We start from the raw sequence: 23302 nt of genomic DNA on the forward strand, positions 1-23302 counted from the left end.
CTCTTAAAAGCATCCTTCATACGACTGTCCGGTCATTTGGAAGCCTGCTGAGGGCAAGCGTACCCGGCACCTCATCCTCCTCACCGATGTCGACGTCATGAAAAGCAAACTGTAAAAAACTGGTGCTGCGACGGACAATTTCTCAAATCCATCTGTACATGTTTTTCGTGTCTAATCCGATCCGGAATACGAGAGTACGAGTGGACAAAAGGTCAACAGCAGCGACAGAAGAAAAAAAGAGAGAAAAACACTTGAGAGCCGAGTGTGGACTGAGCTCATCGACAAGCTGGTTAACAGTGAAGGACTGAATTATGTGCCCGGGGCCCCTGCGTCATTTATCACTTATCATCTCTCAGCAGTCTGCAGCGAGGCCTTAAACACCCGGGGGCAGTCACTGTATCCTGGACAAGGGGAGTTTCCCGGCGGCTCCCGCACCCCAAAGTTTGCTTTCGTCCTAACCTCCTCACTCGAGAGTCTCTCTCGGTTCCTCAAAACCCCCAAATAACCGAGAATATAGACCTAATTGTCAGCCGGACAGCATGTTTGTGTGCGTCCGTGCACGTGCGCTGTTTGTGTGTCTCTCCCCCGGAAGCCTCATGAAGAATCGTCTCTGGACGGCCCAGCGCCCACTGAGCCCCGGTAATCCATTCACATGAATACTGCACAACCCCCCCCCCTTAGAGGCGGAATTTACCCTCGGATGCTGCAATGCACCACTGATACAAAATACCACACAGGCCCCCTAAACGGCGTCCGAAAGCCCCACTCGGAGGGAGGCCCTCGAACGCAGCTGCCGGGTGAAGGGAACGAGCAGATCTCATTGTCAGTTTAAGAACAAGTTCTGTAACAGTTTGAGCATTTGTACACATGTCAACGAGCTCAATAGACGAGAGAGTAGTACAGTCTCTCCGCTGCTTGATGCACCTGTGCAGGGAGTGCCAGAAGAATTATTTAAATCCTTTGGATCAAGGCTCATGTTTTGCCGGCTTCACGTCAACCCGTTGTTCTCGCCGCAGAAGAACGTTCCTCCTCAAACAGACGCCGCAAAGGCTCGGAGCAGTCTCTCTCAAAGTCGGGGGGTTGAGAGGGGTTTTTTTTTTCAGGGGGATATCAAAGAGAGCAGATGGGATCACGCTGCACTGATCTCCAAATTCAGCTTCTGCTCCTCTAAAAATTATCAAAGAGGGCGAGTGTGTGCGTGTGTGTGAGTGTGTGTGTGTGTACACACACGCCGTGCATAATGTCTGCAGCTTTAGTGGTAAGTGTGTCAGTAGATGCCGAAGTGGATTGGATTCGCAGGTGTTTCCTGTCACGGCTCAGGATCCGAAAGAGACTCGAATGCAAGACTCCGAGACAGAGATTCGAGTTCGAAACGGTTCAGCTTCATTCAGGCTCAGGAGACAAAGGCGGGCGAGGGACAGGCAATAATCAATGTCAGGGCATTCATGGGGCAGAGATGGGGCAGGCAGGCAGACCAGAGAGCTACAAATTAAAGTGCTTCTAGAAAGTGTACTTCTTCTAAAACTTACGTATTAAATATAAGAAGTGTTTTCCTCCAAGTAGAGCAAAGGAAACCATCTGTACATGACTGAGCGGGGCCACTGGTGAAGTTCCTCCGCACGTTAAAGAAACACTTGTATGTGCCACGACGGAGCAAGTCTCCTTTCTAGAGTCGTCCTTGCATGACGCCAGATGTGTGAGTGAACATAACCTTTCTTCTCTACTTCTCTGTACAGCTCAAGTGATACGTTTAAATGTGCAAATTAGACATCATCTGATGAAATATGCGCCCTTTTTTTAACGGAGGTTATTTTCAATGTCTTCCTGTTTTATCGCTCCACAAATCAGCAAAATACTGTCAACCAGGTTTTCAGCAGTCTAATCTTATATAAATCAGGCCACGAGTGGAATTTGAACAAACCTTCAGAATACAGATGAGGAATCAAACTGGAAAGTTGGACTGGTGCTTCGTGTGGCGATATATATATAGACCCAGACAGACGATATCTTCTGACACAATTAACCTACGTTTTTTGTGGGGTGTTCTTTCCAATCTCATAACTGACCGATGCATGAAAAGTTTTTGCCTGTATTGCCTCACCATGTTCTGTCAGTTCCCTCGGTTCCTCGCACAACTTTCACCGTCCTGGACTCAAAAATTATTGTTGTTTGTGTTTGTGTGTGTGTGTGTGCGTGCGTGCGTGCGCGCGCTCTTACCTCCACAGACCTCTCCGCTGATGTCCTCGCACTGACGGTCGTCGCACTCACAGTTTTTGCCATGAACACGACTGTCCCCAGGTGGATGGCAAGTACACTGTCCGCACAGGCACTGACCTAAAAAACAGAAAAAGGGCGGAGGCGTTTTTCTCCCATCCCAGCAGTGTTGTTTGTGCTTTTATAAAGGCTGTTCAGGGCGAAATAATCTCGCCTTTCCTATAGTTTCCTACAGTTTTTACTTCAACCGCTGAGACAGGAGAGTGAAAATGGAATACGCCTATACAGTAGATGAATTCAATAGCAGATTTCAAGCACGACCTAATCTGCCCGGCAACATTCCTTCCGGCCACATGGCAAAATCGCATATGTTTAATTACTCACTCTTCTTAACATTAACATAGGCACACTCAAACACACACACCGGACACACACACACACACACACACACACACACACACACACACACACACACACACAGTTCCCTCCTCAAGACATTGCCATCCCACTTCAATCAGGGAGCCGCCAGTGAAGAGGGCCACGGGGACACTTAAGTAAGTGAGCATGCTGGCTAATGGTGAAACTCATTGGCGAAAACATCATCTCTTCTGAACCATCCCTGGAGGTGAGCGGCGTACATGGTCGTTGATCATGTAACCAGGCTGCTCTGAGTTATTAATCGTGGGTGGAGCGTATATATAGATATGTTTTCCAAATTGCTTGTTTCAAACATCATTTTTTATCTTGTTTACGTTGCTTCAAATCATTCCCGTATTAAACTGTACGGTAACCGAGTCATCTGTCCCTCTTTAATAATATCGTGATAATATGTGAGTAGGGGCTGCACGGTGGTGCAGTGGTTAGCGCTGTCCAAGAAGGTTCTGGGTTCGAGTCCCGGTTCAAACCAACCAGGCCCTTTACATGTTCTCCCCGTGTATGCGTGGGTTCTCTCCGGGTTCTCCAGCTTCCTCCCACAGTCCAAAGACATGCAGAATGGGGTTAGGTTCATTGGAGACTCTAAATTGATCGTAGGTGTGAACGTGAGAGTCAATGGTTGTCCGTCTCTGCGATAGGCTGGCGACCTGTACCCGGCCTCTCGCCCAATGTCAGCTGGGAGTGGCTCCCGGCGAACACCCTTAAGTGGATAAAGCGGTACACGATGGACGGATGGATGGAATGTATGAGGCATTGCCATGAAATGGGCACTTGTCTCGTCCGCTCTGTTTGATGAAAAAAGGACACACGCAGACATTTTTGTTTGAATGTTCCTACTCCGTGTTGCTGCAGACACCCTGAAGGGCTGCAGAGAGGTAAGCTGCCGCCACGGCACCATGAAAGATAATTGCACAAGGGCAATTTCCAAGCTCGGTGAAGACAGATGGTTAAAACACATCACATTGAGTGCCAATCCTTCTCTTTCCTCCTGTTTTTTTTTTTTTATTGAGTGGGGTAAGTCCCCCCCCCCCCCCCCCCCCACAACAAAAAATAAATAAATAAATCCATTCATCCACTCTAAATGTTTTCCCTGATTGTAGCCCTGCAGGGCGCATTTTGTGTTTAGTGCCACTAAATAACACCTAGAGATATCCATAATGCATGTGTGCCGGCGTGTTTTTGAACTTCTGATGACTCACTGAGTGGAATTAGCCTCAATAAATAAAACAGGGACAGGAGTTTTTACGAGGCAGCCACTTGACTGACAGCTTCATTTAATATGTTGTCCATGTCACATCACTGTCACTTCTTATGACAGAGAGAGAGAGAGAGAGAGACACCTCTTTCCTGCTCTCTTCCTCCAGCTCTGGGGAGTCAGTTGCCCCAGCAACCGGTGATGTCACAGCACCCTGCCTTATTGATTATCTCCGTGGCAGTCGAACGGTCCACACCAGTGAACGTGTGTGTGTGTGTGTTTTTGTGCACGTTGATGCGTGTCATCCTGTCTGAGGTGCGCTGTATAAAAAGCGTTGGACACGGATGCGGGGACGAGTTTGGCTCTATATGTTTTCGTAAAACCGAGCACAGATGAATTGGCAAACACTGGTCAGGTAAAGGGCGGCGTGGTATAAACGAGATGTCCAACCGTAGTCATGGTGCAGCCAGCGCGGCCAAACTGGTCAGGGGCTGAAGCTGGATGAATCCATTATTAAATGGGTGACTATTTAATCAGCGGGTGGTTGGGTCAGATTCCTTAAAGGGCTGGAAGGAAAGTCCAGGACAGCTTCTCTGGTAGAATCCCAATGCAACTCCCAAACATAGGAATGATGTTTTTTTAAAAATTGAATTGCAGGTTATTCCTCTCACAAAATAATAGATCGGCCGTCAATGTGACTTGATTCAGAGACGCACTGAAACAGTGTTTTAAATGGGCATTTAAACGAGGCCCTACGTGACTTTCCAGTGTCACATTTGTCACATTTTCCGTAAAGTGGCCAAAATATTTACCATGGTTGTGATGTTCTTCTCACCATCGAGCTGTGAAACTAACACACACTCATGCAACTAAGGTGACACCATCATAAGCGGACAGCTCTAACTGTGTTTCTATAAGAAAATGGACATATGGCTTTTCTAGTCTTAGTGCCCACTCAAAGCACCTTATATACGTATGTGTTAAAAAGCTAATGTGGTCTTCTCTCTATCTAGTTTAGAGCAAAATTAGTTCAGAAGTTTTTGTGCAAGCCTGTTGACAAGGAAGCAAACAAACCAACAGACACGGGGTGAAAACATAACCTCCTGGACAGAGATAGAAATGCCGTTGGATTGCTCCAACTCCGGATGAAAATGGAGCTCTTTGAATAAAAGAGAAGATTTCAAAGTGCAGTATATAGTGAAGGATTCCTTTAGCTAATTTGCCCACTTCTTACCATTCCACATGAAAATGTGCCCCATTATTGAAGCTAAAGACATTTAACTCCCATTTGAATGGGTCTTTAACCCAGATGACGTACCAAGATTCAGAATAGCTGCAGCTTCTGCTGTCCCATTATGACTGTTCTTCACGTTCCTTTTTGAATTTTGTGCAACAATAAATCACCGGTCTGTCCCCGAATTGTCGGACTATATGGTAATACCAAAATGGACGAGCTTTAAAATATGAACCATCCCCGCGGTTGACGTCTATCACAGGCCACCCCTCAGAGAGCAGAGAGTGGAGTCCCAGCGAATCAGCAGAAAAAAAGATGTTGAAAGCAGGTGTTTCCTCGAGGAAATACCACAGTCTGAAGAATGTGCTGTCCGCGAGACGCCTTGCCTCCACCACCCCTCAGGAAGAGAAGCTCCGAAGCTGTTGTTTCACATTTCAAGGCTTTTCCGCTCAAGCTGCCATCTGTACCAGCCGCATTCATCCATGCCTAAGTGATTTTCTGCGTCTGTCTCCTTCGGTTTCTCTCCCCTTCTCTCTCACTCGCCCACCCTGCTTCCTGTCTCCCTTCGTCGTGTTTCCAACAGACCTTCTCCTTCTCCCTTTCTCCCCGCAGATCTATTGCCATTCAGCGAAACCTTGCTATGAACTCTCCGTCGAAATCATAATGTTTCCCACTGCTGTGACCCAATCAAACACTGAATCAAATGGGTATCCCTGGTAAAGGTAAGTTAAGCTCAGGTGCCTGAAATGGTGCCTCCCAATGTCATATATTTCAAACTAAAATTGTCCTAATCAGAACTGTATCATCTACAAGATGAGATAAGATATGATAAGATACGAGATTCCTTTATTTGTCCCACAAGGGAAATTAGGGTGTTAACAGCAGCAAATTGGATAGCAGATCAATATCCATCCAAAAACACAGTAAACCAAAAGAGCAACAAAATATGCACAGAAGCAATGTAGATCTTTAACTGGCCCTGAACGGACAGGCACGGCTGAAAAAACAAATGCAATTTATTAAAGGGGAGAATTTATGAATCCCATTAATTGTCCTGGTGCACGTCGTAATTTAAAGTTTCATTCGGTTGCAGCAATTGGAGGTAATTTGAAGGTGCTGCAGCAGGAATTAAAGCTAATTAACTCTCTCGGCACAAGTTAATCTTTGCAGTTTCATTATGCGTGAGGGGGGAGCGCCACGCTCGCTCACCCCTGTTGCTCTGGAATTGGTTTGAGGCCACCGAGAACAACGTCCGGCGCGGTACAGGCACCGTACGTAACGAGTAGTTGGTGTATTCGTAGGGATATCGAATTGGTGCTACTCTGAGAACGCGCTGTTGGCCAAAGGTGATGTTGACTTGTTAATGCAATTTGCCCAGTGGTTTCGGGTGCCCAATCTAATCTGCAGCTCTCTCAGCAATGGGTGGGGGGGGATATTAATGCCCAGTGCAACGACAGACAGTAGGCTACGGTCCACACATCCTCTCCTCTCGTTCGGAACAAAGCAGCGGTTGAAAGGTTGCGGACTCCCCAGTGATTACCCTCCGTAGTCGAATGGAACAGGAAATCAATGCTTCACACTAACCCCTGGTAAAACCGCGGAGCCCTGAAACCCGGGCAGGTTTGTTGTATATGTTGAATCACTATGGGACCTTACAGAAGAACAACAGACTTAATCATCCCGTTGTCCTCTCACCCCCAAGTACAAAATCACAGGTATTCCCCAGAAAACTGACAATGTTAAGGGCGAGTGGAGCTACATTGAACAATGGCCCATACAGCAGAGAAAAGCTGATTGATGAAGCCGGCTGCATCAGGGCAGAATACAGGTACAAGAGATACAGTACCTCACAATGCAACATTGTGGAACAATGCAGGTTGTCAGTCAGTTTGAGGACAATGAGATAATGACCATTGTGCATTGTTAACTCCGGTTGAAGGCAGGGGCGGACTGGCCATCTGGACGTTCTGGAGAAGTCCAGGGTTAAAATACCCTGGTTAGAACGCACTGACTGGTATTGGGAAGGGGCGACTTAAATCTTGCATGTTTCGTCTTGTTGAGCGGTGGTCTGCCAGTCGAGTGCTGTGCTGCGCAGCGTGTAAACCTCACCTGCCAACACGTTAGAACCCGTGGTTACAGCGGTGGCTAACTCTGATTTTCAAGGTGAACGCACATGACATGTTTGTGAAAGTTGAATTCCTTCAACCCCCAACCCAGTTTGCAGGCCAGTCTGATGCAACCATGTGTCTTCCAGTCAATATGGCTTCTTGTGTTATTTCATTTTTTTTTATTTTCTAAAGCACTGCTTTGCACCTGGGTGGCCTATACAGGTGGTACTGCACATGCTGTACATCTATATTGGCAGAGTAACACATGACCTGTCCTTGGTAACATAACACATGCCACATTCAGAGGCAGGTTATGCTGCTTTTCCATTTTCCTGTGATCACTCCACCAGGCTGTCCACTTAAAAAAAAACAAAATACTTCAGCGTCCCACCACAGCATGATTTTTCTTGATTCACTATGAAAAACAAACTCAAACTCTTTCATGGAGCACAAAATGTATAGGCCCTCCCAATCTTTTCCAAATCTTACTAACTAAAAATGTAACTGAAATAGTTTTGGTCCTTTCAATTGAGGCAATTTGTGTCTGTGCTACTCTTTTTCTGAGCTCCGTTTGCTGGATTAAAGAAAGCAAAATAAAGAACAAATCACATTTTTGTATCGGAAACAGATGACAGTCTATGATCCTGGTATACAAAACCAATGTTTCAATATAGAAATGTTTTGAATGGTAACACATATGCCCCTACAGGATACAACCAGGACCTTTGTTTTGTTAGCACAGGTTCCCAGCTCGGCATCTGAACGTCACACTAGTATTAAGCCTATAACATTTTGGCGGCTCCAAGAAAACAGCCCTCCCCTGTTCAGAAGGGCCGCTAATGAAGCATTCAGTTCACCCTAATAAATCTAAACACATCGACCCATAGCTTGTACTGCTGAGAGAGATGTTCCATGGCTCTCATTGCTGTGTTGATCTCACACACACACAGAAACATGCACGCATATATATACTGTATATATATATATATATTGTACAAAACCAACAAGAAATAACACACATACATTAATGCATAGGATCGGTAGGACACAAATGCCCTGAGTCGTTGCTGTTCACCTCATGACTTAGTGGAAGCTACAGTACTATCACATTGGGCAACCTTGAGCCCTTGAGGATGGATTAAGAGATGGCCTGGAAATGGCCTATTTTACACCAAGAGGTGAGCGCGGAGTACAGGTCCTGCTGCCGTAACCATGGCAACTGGAATCAAATGGGAAGAGCGGGTTACCTCGTCCGAAGCAGGGCAGATTGGACGTTCCTCGACACTTCTTCAGACTGCTCTCCAGAGACAGGGCGCAGGAGAGAGGATGCTCACACTTCCTCCCGGCCCGCCCCTCCTTGCAGTCACACCTGCCGCAGTTACACTGGCCGTGTCCTGCCGCGGAAACAAGAGGAGGAGGTGGAGGGGAAGAAGAAGAGAAAAAAGAGAATTGGTGGGTTCGAACAGGAAAGAATTCGAATGAACGGACTCAGAAGGGGAATACAAGAGGACACAGGGGCCCGGGTGGAGAGCTGGATGGGTTATGGGGCGGATGAAAACAAGGGCAAATGGGTAGAGAAGAGCAAGGGAGGCGGTAACATTAACAAGGGGCAGGACAGGCAAGGAAGTGGATATGGGGGAGTTTGTTTTCTTCAGAACAATGGCTGAACAGACAGGATTATCAGCAATGATGTTTTTTTGACAGGGAGTGAGAGATAGAGAGAAACTGATGGGAGAATAATGAAAGACGAGATTCAAAAACAAGGAACTTTGAACATGGCATGCGAACAATTGACACGAAGGTGTGCATCAGAGAACTGTTGGCCGTGTATATTAAGTGTGTGCCAGGTTGGTACAGAAATTATTAGTTTAATGAATGGCCGGCACAGTGGTATAGCATCCATCACGTTCAGGTCATTAGTTCTTTAGCGGAACAGTGAAAAGGTCATTCCCAACCCCCCCAAAAAAGTGTTTGCTAGGTGGAAGGAACTGCACTTAAAAAATAGATTGACGTTTTGGAGGAAATTCTTCCCCTCGGGATGGATAAAATATCACCCCCCTCCTTAGATATTCTAAGGAGCAGGGGGGGGTGGGAAGGGCGTACAGAAATAAAAGCACGTCCTGGAGACCATTGAAAGTGCAGTCATGGCTCTCTCCCCATTTATTTAGATAGGAGCACGGTCGAATCATGGCAGTTGTGGCAGCTGTCACTCGGTAGCAGCTCGCTGGTTCTTATTCTACCTAAGGTGACCTGTAGCTAATCTGGCTCCACTCACGCATTTAGCACCAAAGGGAGTGGTTCCGAGCTCGTCCAACTCTAGACAAGAAAAGCAAATTAACCCCCCCCCCCCCCCCCCAAAAAAAAAAACAAAACGTCAAACTCTCGGTTTCATGGTTTTGTTTGTTGTCGTCCGGCGACAGGACGCTGACCTGAGCAGAAGTCGTCCGTGTATCGGTCGTAGGTCGCGTGACAGTTCCTCTCGTCGCACTCGCAGGTGTCCCCGTGAATGTCTCCCCAGTCACCGGAGGGGTCCACGTCGTAGCAGGTACACTCGCCACACACACAGGTCCCTGACACAACCCCACGGACACATACATTGTGAATGTTACATTGCACTAACTATGCGGACCACAAATGAAGCTGCAGTGATTTTTTTCTGATTCAGATCCGGAAAAAAGGTCAAAATCCAGATGTAGGTGGGGAGGGGGCAAGATGTCTTTCCACTTTAGCTAAGGCAGCAGCCAGCAGGATAAATATTCCCCCTCTCTCTATCTCATTTTTTGCCTTCCTTTATCTATGTATCTGTCTTTCTGTCTGTCTTTTTCTCCTCCGTGTAACGTCTCAGCCGGGGCGTCAGAGTTGAGCTGCAGCCACTGGAAATCCCATCTTTCTCTTATCAGCGGCGACAGAGCGAGGGGGAACCCCAGGGGGTCGGGGGGGGGGGGAGGCCAGCTGGCAAGTCTGTCGGCTCTGGCTGGCGCGCGTCTGGCGTGCGTCTGGCCCCCGGCCCTGGGTTTTTTTTCGCTCTCCCTCGCCACCTCGCAACCCCTGGAGCCCTGGATCTTTGCAGTTGCCGTGCACTCTCGTGTCAGTCACGAATGTCACCGCTGAGCTTCGACGGAGCGACAGCTGTTCGAGTTACCGTCCTGCACGTCCTTAATGCCGTCCCTCTGTGAAAAGGCAGAAACCTCCCTCTCCACGCAGAAGGGAATCGGCCTCATTCTCTACGCGTCCCGTGCAACCGCATTATCTCCGAGTGGGATTGTTTCGATCGAGCATAAATAGATGCACGTATTCAGCCTCGGGCAGCTGTTATCACTTTGACGGCATGCCAGTCAGTGTTTCATAAGCTCGACTGAGGAGGCTAGGTGAACCCAACAGACGGAAGGGCTTGACAGTTTGCTGGAATGAAACTGAGTTATCTACTTGGTGCCGTCAGCCTATTCATTTCAGGCCCCGTGAGCGGGAGACAAAGGTTAGTTTTGAGCGAAATCAAAGAAGACAGATATTACAAAACACGCCGCAGCTCCACGTCTATACAGGATTGAGGAAACCGAATCAACCCTCTATTGTGAAGTCGTCGTCCTTGATCCATCGCCTATAATCACTGGATATTATGTTCACGGTGCCTTAAACGGGAGGATTCATTCACAGCAACAACAAAAAAAAATGCTTGCATTTCTCATGATGGGAAATGAGAATTGTTCTCGTTATAATCAGCGCCAAATTGTGTGTCTTGCGGGAATTGTTTGGCACTTGAACGTGGGGGGGGGGGGGGGGGGGTTGTTGGCACATTCTACCAAGCAAGGGCAAAATATAATATTAAAAAAAAGTCATCCGGCTGTATGGGTTGACAGCCTCTCCTGACAGCTTGCAACACAGATGTGCAGCAGTTCAGTTACCCCAATGAAAAAGATCGAATGTCACTATCATAAGGGCCGCATGGTTATTAATGTCATTATTTGGCATCAGGCAGGAATCTTAACAGAATCTTTCCCACGCATATTTGCACAGGGTTTCATTTCGTCAAGTTGAATTCCTCTCAGCCAGTGTTACACATGTGAAAGGTTAATATAGTCATGTTTTTTCTGAATTTAAAGATTTTCTGCGAATGCCAGTTTAAGTTTTACTTGAGCAGAGAAAGAAACTCAAGTAACGCTCTGAGACCTGAACGTGCTCCTTCTTTCCACTGCCCAACAATCAGTCCAAAAAAGTGGCTCTATAAAGGAATCAATACGGAATCAGAGTGACAACAAGTGGGCTACGTTTGATGGGAAAAACACCGCCAAGCCGGTAGAGGAAGAAGAAAAAAAAAGTTTTTAAGGAATTTGAGTAACAATATATATATATATATATATATTTGCAAACCGGTTTGCGACATATTTCCTTTGTTCCTTCCTCGTCGGCAAATTTTCTCTGCTAAAGAGGGACACGATGGGCTGTTGCACGGTGGAACACGGGCGACGGTAGTTCGTGCCGCATCACACTCAGCCAGCCCTCTGCCAGTCCACTGTAATCATTTCAAGAGAGCTTTACGAGGAATCCCGCGGGATCACTTGAGCCAGGTTAGCGAAGCTATTCCCCCCCCCCCCCCCCCCCCCCCCCCCGACCGCCTGTCCACCAACCTCTGATGACTTTCGCATATACGTCTAAGGATTTGTATTTTATTTTTGAACTAATGTGACACTGACAGTGTTCTCTTTTTCTCTGCAGTAGGCTTATGTGGTCGCCACACACTTGTCATACATGCTGACTTTAATTTCATATTGAATAACTTCAACAATAATCCACATCCAAATTGATGTTTCACACGCAGGAGGAAACCACATGTTAAAGTGAATATAGAGTTTGTCGGATGATAGCTCGACCCTTTGACCTCTGATCACTTTTGTGATTGTCTCTGCTCTATGCAGGTTATCATACATTTTCAAACACATATTACACTTGTATTATCAAAAGTGTATTTTGCCGTTCCTGTACAGATGACTGGCATTAGGAAAGGAGGATATTTAAGTTTTTGCAATACAAATTTAGAAAAACACGAACACCTGAAGACAACAGGATAACATCTTCAAAACAGAGTAATAACACAAGAACACAATATTACATATGAAAGAACGATGGGGTTCCAATTTAATTTCTCTTCTCTATCAGTGTTTCACTACTTCTGACACCTTGTATACAGATCTTCTTGGCCATACTTAGCATTTTGTGTGTGTAATATTTGGCATATATTTTAACTTATAAAATGATAGTGTAATTGCTAAGAATACTTCAAACATAGAAGAGTCACTTTGAAAAAGAAAAATTGGGCTGTACAGTGGTTTGAAGCAGGTAAACAGACCTCTGTTGCTGCAGATTTTGCCATCTGGAGATGTGCACCGCCGTTTGCTTTCCCATGGGCTGATATCACACTGGTATTCACATTTGTCTCCATGCCAACCGGCGGCACAGTAACAGTTTCCACAGTAACACTGGCCATGGCCTGGAAGCAGATTAGAACACGCAAGCAACAATTGATCAGTTCGCCCCTGTTGGTTGGCGGTGCGGATTAATAGTCGCTAAACATTTCACAGCTTCTGACACATGTAAATGTTCAGGTTGAAGTACCATAGGCAGATCATGAAAATACAACAAATATGGACATTTTTTTTGCTACCCAAGAGGGCGGGTTTCTTTATTCAAATGTCCATGTCTCATATTTTACAAATAACAAAAAAATGCTATAATTTTTCTTTTTTTTTTTTTATGTGCATTTTTTGTTACTTGACAAACGTGAGACAACTGATGTATTTCTCAGAAAGGCCTGACTAGTCCTTTTAATTATTATTATTTATTATTTATTATAGATTATGATGGCAAAAATCACTGGGGCTGAAACAGGACCCAGGCAAAATGTAGAATCTAACCTGTTGATGATCCATATAAAGGACATACATGTTGTATTTAATGTTAGAGCAAGTTAGCCATTAATTCAGTTTGATTATTGTTCCTGTTTCCAAACAGTATCTTTCCAGTTGAATCCAATTAAGTGTCAGACGGTCGCCGACATCACACTAAACTCTGATATCATACCTACCATCTGAAACACAGCTCTCCAACCGTCAGACAGCAAATCAACCAACCCGGGCGGCATTCCTTTTGAGCAGTCATTCAAACAGAGAACTAATCCGGTTGGTACGACGGCGGCTCACACATGAGATCATGAATCAAACCTGACACAGTGACAAGGATGGGCAGCCCTGGAATAATCACGCGTCAAACTAAAGGTTCCAGTTTTGGGGAAGAGTGAGCGTGCGAGACAGTTTGGGGGGGGGGGGGTTGTCGAGGCATACCTCCACACACCTCTCCGGTGTCCTCGTCCAGACACTCGTTGTCGTCACACTCGCAGTAGCGCCCGGTCACCAGACCCCGGTTGTCCTCGTCGTTACACATGCAGCTTCCGCAGTGGCAGGTTCCTGCGGAGGACACCGGCGTTAGACGGGGTGTACTGGAGGCACCGTCTGAGCATCGCGTGCCAACAGATCTGGGCCGGTGTCAAACTGGTGAAGGTGTGTGTGTTTCTGGTGTGTGTTACTGCCGGGGCTTTCCAAATGATGCACTATAGGGACGGAAGGGTAGACCAAGCGCATGCTGCGAATACATTTGCATTTCTACGCCCTCGAACAGGCCACATACTGCACAGTACATGCTTACAGAGACACACACACACACACACACACACACACACACACACAAGCTCACATGCAGACACACCAAACACACGTTGAACCCCTCATTTGGCTGGCGGCGGCGCGGGCCAGCGGTGAGGTTAAGCCCAGGTGGGTGAGGGGCTGTCAGCGTGATGCGGAAAACAGCCTCAGACTTCGCCTCACACCGTGAGCCTTCAGCGTGCCAAAGCTTAATCACGTGTCCCCGAAAGGATAAACACACAAATTGCGCTCGACAAATTATGCTGTGACTTGTGATATTCAAGAGCAAATTCAATTATTAATACTTAACCTTTAAACCGTCAATCCTTGAGAGGATGATCATTCAAGCATGAATTTATTAATCTACCTGTTTTAGGGTATGATAAATTATTCATCCTGAGATATATGTGTGTGTGTGTGTGTGTGTGTGTGTGTGTGTGTGTGTGTGTGTGCAGCAACTCTGGTTGTTTGTTTGATGGATGTTTTTGTTCTTCTTAATGCTTGACTGTGTGTTCATGCAAACCGAGCACACGTGCGTGGCTATATGCTTGTGTGTGTGTGTGTGTGTGTGTGTGTGTGAGAGTGTGGTCGCGTTACCTCGGTTGGAGCAAACCACCCCCTGGGGGTTTTTGCAGAGCTCCTTGCTCTTCTTGGCGGGCAGGTTGCACTCTTCCTGGAACTGGCAGGCGTCTCCGAACCAGCCTTCATCACACTCGCACATCCCACAGTCACAGTAGCCGCGGTCTGAAGGGGAAACACAACGCCCGTTGTCAGTGCTTCAAAATCGCTCCATGCGCACAGGGACACATTTACTTGTTTTGTTTTTTTAAATGAATGCGATGACATTGAACTACCAGGGGGGGCTCAGGGATTGCAGATCCATTTGCCCCCAGACTCTTAATTATCGCAATGGATCCATCATCTTTAATGGATGGGGAAATATGATGCATTTCCATTTACATATAGTACGCAAACAGACTATGTTTCCACTATGATATTTGAAATCCAAACCTCTCTGTTATATACTAGCTTCCCCATCAAATCACTTAGCGAGAGCGATGCCTTGCAAAGTGTTCCAGGGACCGACACAGGCAGCAATATGAACAAAAACAAACAAACAAACAAAAAAAAACAGGGGGAATCATGTGATGCAAATGAGGGCTGTTGACAAGTTATTATGAATGTGGCTCCCATTGCATTTAGCGGGAAAGGGGCCTTGTATGTCACACTCAATCATTCTCCCGACTCGTTCGTCATGTAAATGCGGTGTCCTTTTCAAGGGCTATCCATCAGTCATTACCAACAGGCAAGTCCCCTGTCTCCTCTCATTATCGATACGTCTCCGGGGGGGGGGGGGGGGGGGGGGCGCTCGGGGGGAGAAGAAGAAGAAGATTGTAGAAAGTGCACGTCAAGGAGAGTTGCACCGCAGAGACAGAGTGGGGTAATTGGAAATAAATTCATGAAAAATAAACATCGCAAATATCCTCAAAAGTAATTGTTTTCATGCAAACTCTGAGGCGGTGAGAAGACTGTGCTTTCCGAGGGCTGTCTCGCCAATGCAATTGCATTCTGAATCACACATAGAACACATAGAACCTTTGTCTATAAACACATAAAGAGACTAAAGTGATACAAAGAGAATACAATGTTGCCATATATAGGTATAACTGCTATATCTCACTTGCTGTCTTACTTACTGTAACCCTCTGCACTGTAAACCCCAATCCACCCATGACATAGATTTTATTGATACACACAAATGTTCCCGACTGTCAAAATGACATTACAACTTTATGTTTACTTGACACAAAGAGTTTGAGTTCATTTTACTTCAATTAATAAGGTCGATATATCCCAAGTAATTCGAGGTTAATTGACAACACAAACATTGTGTTTTAATAGCTGAATAAACTACAAAAAAAATGGTTGTAAAAGTACATACTCAATGGTTTTCTGTCCATATGAGCAGTACCAGTACCAGTACCAGTACTTAACCTTAATGTCACTGTACTGCGCTAAACTCAAAGTTTTGTGTGCGAGCTGTTCGCCCTGAACTTTCAAGTTGAGTGAGCGAGTTGGGCTTTTCAGCTAAAAGTTGTTCCCGAGTCATTAGTGACATTTTTCAGCACTCAGCACAGCCTTATGGAGGAAATATGAATACGATTAAAGCCTCACCTTTTTTTTCTAATTTGTCATTTAAGTTTTGCAAATGGGAACTGCCGCACAATAGCTGTAAAAACAGAATTAGATGAAAGTATCTCCGGGCTTCATTTGGTGGACTATTACAAAATCACCGCCGTCCACAATAGACTCCCGTTAATCTCCGCTTGACAATCACGGCGACAAACTCAACTGCCTCTCTTTGTCTGGCAGGCGAAGCTTGAAGTGTGTTGGAGGGCGGCCTGTCTGTCGGCAGTTCATCTCTCCCGGCGCTTCCGCGGCAGTAATTCTCCGTGGCGTGGAGGTGTCGTGGTCCTCCCGGCCCCCGTACACAGGTACGTTCAGTGGGGGGGGTCGGAGAGAGAGAGAGGGGGGGGGGGGGGGGGTGCATCCCGGTGGTGATGGAGCGTTACCATGATTAACCGCCGACAAGGTGAGGATGGTGACTCATCGTGCCGGCTAATTTTGGATTGAATTTACCTTGTTCCCGCTTGATGACTAACAAGGAACAATACCGACGGGGAAGTAAACAAGGTAATAGGTTTGTGTGTGGGACATAATAATTCTGCAATCCTCAGTAATCACTGGAAAAAATGCGTGCGCCCAAAACTAATTTACTCTCACTTGCATTTGAGTGAATCTCGGGGCTATTCTCAGATTTCAGTGCCGTTTCAATCACTTGCAAAACATCAATATGTAGCATATTGCAAATCTAAAAAAAACCTCCCCGAGACTATTTCTATACTCATTTATTACTTGCTCTTGATGTTTCCTCTCCCAATGACGTTTCCCCACTTGCTTTGTCTGGATCACATCCTCCAGAACATGACACCAATTTCCGTGAGTAATTATTCCTGCTTGCTTTTCCTTTCCCTGTGGCCCGTGGACCGTGAAGCGACGGCACGTCAGCTTGTGTTCTGTGGAAAAGATCTAGGAGACACCTGTCTCGGGTAATAACTCCTTCTCTGCACGTGCCGTCCGCAGGACAAAAGGGACTCCCGCTTTCATCCTTTCAGTTTCTACAGTTCCCCGACTAGGAAGTCGGCTGTCAACTTTGGCGAATTCATAACTTTGTAACCTTAAATCTTGAATACTTTTTCATTTTGAACTACTCTGGCCAGGGATCGCAGGTTAATGCTTTTAAATTACAGCCTGCTATGCGCCGTCTAATTCCTCACATTTTACAGTGTAATTTGGTGTAGCAGGGTATGACAAAATGTGATATAAGGGCATAAGGTACCAAGAAAGTTGGAATTTGAAATGAACTGATACTTTAGATTTTATTCTTTTTTCCAATAGGTGCCAAATCTATTATTACATAAGTAGGTGTACACATTTGGGGTACAAGACGTCCATACAGGGGACTTCAGAAGCATGATGTGGTCAAACTGCATTGCACACATCCGCTCCCAGTGGATAGTGACCCATGTGCAACTTTACACGTTTAATACAATACAATATTTTTTGGGCCAAAACTCGCAGATTGTAACCCCCTTAGTGTCTAACTTCACTTCCTATTCCCTTCTACCATGTACATGTGTGCATACATGTATTCCACTCTCTGCACGCCGTCCACTATGGATAATTTATGCTGCTACATGTAAGGGGCCATCGTTTGAAACCATTACCGATCGCAGCAACGTGTGATGGAACACGTACTGGGTCAAAACCGTCTTGTGCTAGTGTACTCGGAGAGACTTGAGCGGCCCTCTCTCTCCTTGCAGCCCACACTGGAATCATTAGGTGACTCACCACGCAGGCACACTGCCTAGCAAAGCTCAGACGAGAGAACGAGAGAGAGAGAGAGAGAGAGAGAAAGAGCACATGAAAATATGTACCAGGAAGAAGAAAAAATTACAGAGATGAACAATTTAATGGGCTGTAATGGCTCAAGGACTGCATTCCATGGAGAGCCCTTATTTTCTGTTTTTTAAATTTATTTTATCTCTCTCTCTCTTTTTGTAAATCAACGGTTTATGCGTTGAACCTATTAGTCACTTTGGACAGACTGGCATTGGTGAGGTGTTTCTACCGTGATCGGTGATTTGTTTACATCATCTGGCTTTAATGTGACAGAACGTATTACTGACAGAAAGTTCATGTGGAGGAGTTTGATCTGGAACAGCGATGGCCAATCTGGCTTCCGATGTGTTGCTGACATAAAGGCCACCTCGGGGCGGGGTGGGGGGGGGGGGGGGGGGTCTTCTCTGGCTCTGGCAGCGGGCACAGAGGCGACGGCGGCTGAGCCAGGGAAAGGACAGAGGCTCTGAAAACCCATAGACTGAAATGGGGTGTGTGCGTTCGTATGCACGTGTGTGTGTGTGTGTGTGTGTGTGTGTGTGTGTGTTTTCACTCTCACGCTTGCACTTGCCCATTTAACACGGCTCCTTTGAGATATGGTGAGAAAGGAAACACGCCCCAAAGTCGTAATCCGAATTATGAGGAATCATAAAGTTACAGATTGTTCTGGATCGCAGACTTGCTCCACTCTCTGCCTCCATCCCGGGGGGGGGGGGGGGGGCTTGTGGTAACCGTTACCAGAGATGCAGAGTGAACCACTGACCTGAGTTTCATCAAACGTTTTGCCGCCGTTACCGAGAGGATGAAGACAAATGTCAAATCGTTTTGTTCCAATTTAAAGCTGAGCTCGAAGGCGATCGCTCACTAAGGGGTTCGGCCTCGATATAATGTTCTAATGCTGCTCGGTATTGTCAGAGTAATTACTCACTAAGTTGATTATACAGTGTTTTCTTTCAGCGGGACAATGCAAGCCTGCAGCGCCCTGGGCCCACCCTCTGTGCTTCTGACAGTGGAAAAAAAAGACCCTACCAGTGAATCGCAGAGAAGCACAGCCTGTCCGAAACACACACACGCAGAGGGAAACAGTTTGTTCCGTTCAGCACAGACTGGGAGAGAGAGAGAGAGAGAGAGAGAGGCAGAGAGACAGTTCAGGCACAGGCGAGGGGGGAGAGAGATCACACGTGGCTCTTTCGATTAGGCAAGGAAAAAGAGGGAAAGGCTGCGAAGGCGAGAATCGAATCATGGACGTGCTGTTCATCTGTGAAAATTACACAAGCGCAACAAAACTACGTGAAAAGTTAAATATCATACTTGAGAACATGGGAATTGAGCGACGGTTTGCGTTTCTCTCGCACAAACAGGTTCAAACGGCCAACGGACGGAGAGCAGGCCGAAATGACTGGGAGGTTTTTCAACAGTTGGTGAACAGATGTCTTCGTCCGGGTCGTCATCCCGTTGCTCTGCTACAATATGGGACGTGCCAGAGGAGGGAAAAACATGTGAGTGACGGCGGCAGGGCTTTGTGTGCAGCCTAGAAAAATCAGCACATGATTTAGAGAAAGGGTTGGGATCTACAAATACTAATTCAGTCGCCATGGACTGGATGGTATTCGTGGTCGTTCCAATGTGCACACAATACATCCATGACACGACGGGAGCACCGGTGGTTTATATGTATCTGCCTCTTGTGAAGGTCAAATTTTTTTGAATCGAAAAATGCTGACGGGACGAAAGCTGCAATGGGAGCATATGAGCAGAATTTGATGTGAAACGACAGGCTCACAGGGTCTCTAGTGGGCAGGCGGGCAAAAAGAAAAAGTCCAAATACTCAAATGAACAGCGAACGACAAAGTTGAAGACGCCAGGTTAAACAGGGCAGGTCAACAGAAGAGACGAACTGACTGAGAGGACTGAGGAGCACGGACACTAAATACACAAGGGAGGCCGGGATAATTGGACACCAGTGAAACACAGATTGGTGGGACAGACAATGACAAAGGCGGGAAACTCGACAAAGACAGTTAGTAAAACAAACACTCAAAATTGTTAATATAAAAAAACCCAGAAGTTTTAAAAGTCCAATTTTAAAGCTTGATATTCTCAGTGTTCCTTAATATAAAAAGATAGAAACAAATCAATATCTTCAATGATGGCATATCACTGCAACTAGTGTTCTTGGGGAAATAATGCAATACATAAATAGAAACATAGCCTATCAACCTGTTTTGCTGAGAATACGATGCCAAACAGACCTTTTGAATTTCCTCTTATCGTCCCTAAAAGAGAACAGGGACATTTAATATATCAACTGCTCCCACATGCTTCTATAATGCCTCCATCACAGCATGGATCGGGGGAGAAGGAGCACTCTGGGCTGTTTCCTATATTCATCTTCATGCAGATACATGAACAGAGCTTTCAGTTCAGACAACAGGAAAGACCACGCAAACTTTGGACTGTGGGAGGAAGCCGGAGAACCCGGAGAGAACCCACGCATACACGGGCAGAACATGCAACATGCAAACTCCTCACAGAAAGGCCCTGGTTGGTTTTGAACCCGGGATGCGAACCCAGAACCTCCTTGCTGTGAAGCGAAAGTGCGGACCACTACGCCACCGTGCAGCCCCTGATGAATGCCAATCCAAGGTATGAAAAAAAGAACAACTCAATGCCTGCATGGAAAGCTAATGTTTTTTGGAAAAGAAACACCCCCCCCCCACAGTTTATCCCTTGAGGAGAAAAAAAAAATCAATCCGATCTTATCAGTGGGCAGTTGTGAGAGGCAGAGATAAGGGAGCCGCGGGGAGAGGAACTGGCTGCCTCATCTCAGACAGCAGAGCAGAGCATGCTGCATGGGCCATTGAGCAATGGCAGGGGGGGGGTATTCCTTTCAATATGCTTTGACTGTAATTGTTGGACCCTATATGCACATGGGAATATGACTGTGTGAGAATGTTACATGAATTTGACACCGTGAGATTGGGCCTGATCTTGTTTATGTGTGTGTGCGCGTGTGTGTGTGTGTGTGTGTGTGTGTTGGTGTGCGTGCGTGGACAGTGTGTGTCCGGGTGTGAAAACTCATTCCTCTTGTGATGCATCTCGGTTCCATTTGCAGACCGTGTAAGACCGGTGACTGAAACCCCATTATCCGGCTGAGGCAGGGGCCTTCTCACTCCAGCCCGCTGAACCATAATGAGCTCCACACAGCGGCCAACTTGTCTGCCCAAATAAATCACTCTACCCCTCGTGTGCATGGACACACACACACACACACACACACACACACACACATCTCCATTAGACCTGTAATAGATGCACATATAACTCCATTAAACCCTGACACTCAAAGTCCAGTGACTACAGAGGACGCGAAGGTGAGGATTTTCTTTTCCTTGTATCCACATGCAGGGATGAAACTCTCTAGCGCCTTCCAGCGCTAACGGAAACTGAACATCATAACCTGGAATTTGTTGCAGGGCTGTTGTTATTAAACTGCATTGCGTTTAAGCCAAGTGACAACCCACTGTGACGTCACCCATTGGTTTGCGCACTGCCGTTTTTGAATCTGTGGCACAAATGTTTCTTGTAACAAAAAAATGGGTACATTGAAAGCCTTAAATACATTCAGTAGGTTTTTTGGATGACGCCCTTAAGCTTTCCATTCTTCCAAGCACATGGCTGAGACAGAAACATCAGCTGGAGAGTCCATTTGCCAAGCTTCCCTCGTGTAAAACCCACAGCGAAGCGATCTGCCACATCACTTAGTGACCCGTCACCAACAACCATCCCCAAGTTATTCAAAATATGTGGAGCTGCGTACCTGTGCACGCCTGCAGAGTCACATGATAGAAATTCGCCAATATGCCGATAAAAGAGGACAGACGATGTTATTACATCTTTGAGTCCAAACAATCTGGTATGTGTAAATAGAGTAGTCACCATTGCAAGTTTTCCCACTGTGTGCAGCACAGATCCAGTCGTGGCACTCGCAGCGAGGCCCGTAGAACTTCCCTGGATCGGTGGCCGCGCAGACGCAGCCGCCGCAGTCGCATTTGCCCCTCCCACTGCAGACCTTGCCATCGGGCGTGCGGCAGCGTCGCAGGGACGACTCCGTGGACAGTCTGCACGCGCCACCCACCTGGCTGGGGAAAAAAAAAAGGAGGACAGGTCAGTTGATCTGCAGCTCCGCGAACTTGTGAGGGTCAAGGATCAAGTGCGCTGCCACCTGTGACCGTCTTAAATACATAATAGCACATCTGAGCAGAAGCACCTTTAAAAAGTACCTTTGCACAGATGTGGCGGCAACGTCCTTCTCCACTCATCAGAAACTGCCCACTCAAGGTGTATGGCATGTATATTATGAATACAAGCATTTAATGAATAAACCTTAACCCTTGTTTTTTCTTCCTGTGAACAGTTTCATTGCTTCACTGTCTAATATACATTTGCATGCAGATTTGAGCATTCGAACGATGCTTCATTTGGATATGGCCCGTAGGGTCTTACCAGACCTTTGTCATTACATTCAAAGAAAAAACACACACAGAAGGTTGTGGAATGGTCACAGTTTGGTTAGATTTAGGCACAAAGACTACTTCATGACAGTGTCATGGATAAAGTTAACCGTAATCACTGAATGTGTGAAACTCATGTGTTTTTTCCAGCCATCCATCACATCCTCATGACGTAAACTTCGACGCTCTACATACTACGTCACCTGACTTACCATGATTACATCAGCTATAATTACATCAACAAAAACAACCTTATGGAAACACACACAGACAAAACATAATGTGAACGGTAATGCTCAAGAATCAAATTGCACAGCTTCAACTACGCTTCAGCACATGTTGCTGAGCTTAGTTCTAACTCCACCAGGCCTCCGCGGTGAGATTTGTTTCATTTGGATGCTGTCTGACATTCTTTTTCTCTCTTCCGTCTCTGTCTTGATCTTGGCCAGCTGTCCAGTTTGGGAACAGTAGACACATTTCAAATAATCAACAGAGTCCAAAGAGTTCCTGACACTCACATTACAATCAAATCCAGATTGTGCGTGTGTTTGTGTGTGTGCCATGTGTCACAGTGTGGTTGTACGAGTTCCGTTTCACACGACGGCCTTTTTGGGCTTGACCAAACTCTTGTTTGTTGATCAGGATATCTGTTGATCAGGGTGAGCCCTAGTCCTTAACCATGACAACATGACATCACGTGACTTTCCGGCTCTCCGTCTTAGTCTACCCGTACACTGCTCCGTCTACAGCTCCGGCTTCAGCCGATCTTCATTAGCATTTTTCTACGTCAGCTGCGAGCTTGTGCTGCCTGGGAGGTTTGGTCTCGCAGGAAGATTCAGCCCCAGCAAACATGGGACTTGGCCATGATGGGAAATGCAATCCAGAAGATGACAATGAGGACAACGACGGCGGTAATCTTCCCATTTCAGGCATCACCGTCTCACTCACTG

General features: G+C 46.3%; 1 protein-coding gene and 1 long non-coding RNA gene across 2 annotated transcripts in view; one reads left to right on the forward strand and one right to left on the reverse strand.

The window, feature by feature from the left end:
* Positions 1-23302, reverse strand: part of itgbl1 (integrin, beta-like 1) — a 32832-nt gene that overhangs the window by 7608 nt on the left and 1922 nt on the right. Inside the window, exons 2-8 of the mRNA XM_035604093.2 lie at positions 21778-21980; positions 14476-14622; positions 13522-13644; positions 12531-12671; positions 9616-9756; positions 8434-8580; positions 2218-2334 (exon numbers count right to left, since the gene is read on the reverse strand). Of these exons, the coding sequence (XP_035459986.1) occupies positions 2218-2334; positions 8434-8580; positions 9616-9756; positions 12531-12671; positions 13522-13644; positions 14476-14622; positions 21778-21980 (1019 nt within the window). The remainder of the gene's footprint in view (positions 1-2217; positions 2335-8433; positions 8581-9615; positions 9757-12530; positions 12672-13521; positions 13645-14475; positions 14623-21777; positions 21981-23302) is intronic.
* Positions 1382-22242, forward strand: LOC118282747. The gene is made up of 3 exons (XR_004784335.2): positions 1382-1696; positions 5691-5800; positions 19200-22242. It is a non-coding gene; the product is annotated as an uncharacterized LOC118282747 (long non-coding RNA).

The sequence above is a fragment of the Scophthalmus maximus genome, chromosome 14 (assembly GCF_022379125.1).
Source record: "Scophthalmus maximus strain ysfricsl-2021 chromosome 14, ASM2237912v1, whole genome shotgun sequence".
NCBI classification, from domain to species: Eukaryota; Metazoa; Chordata; class Actinopteri; order Pleuronectiformes; family Scophthalmidae; genus Scophthalmus; species Scophthalmus maximus.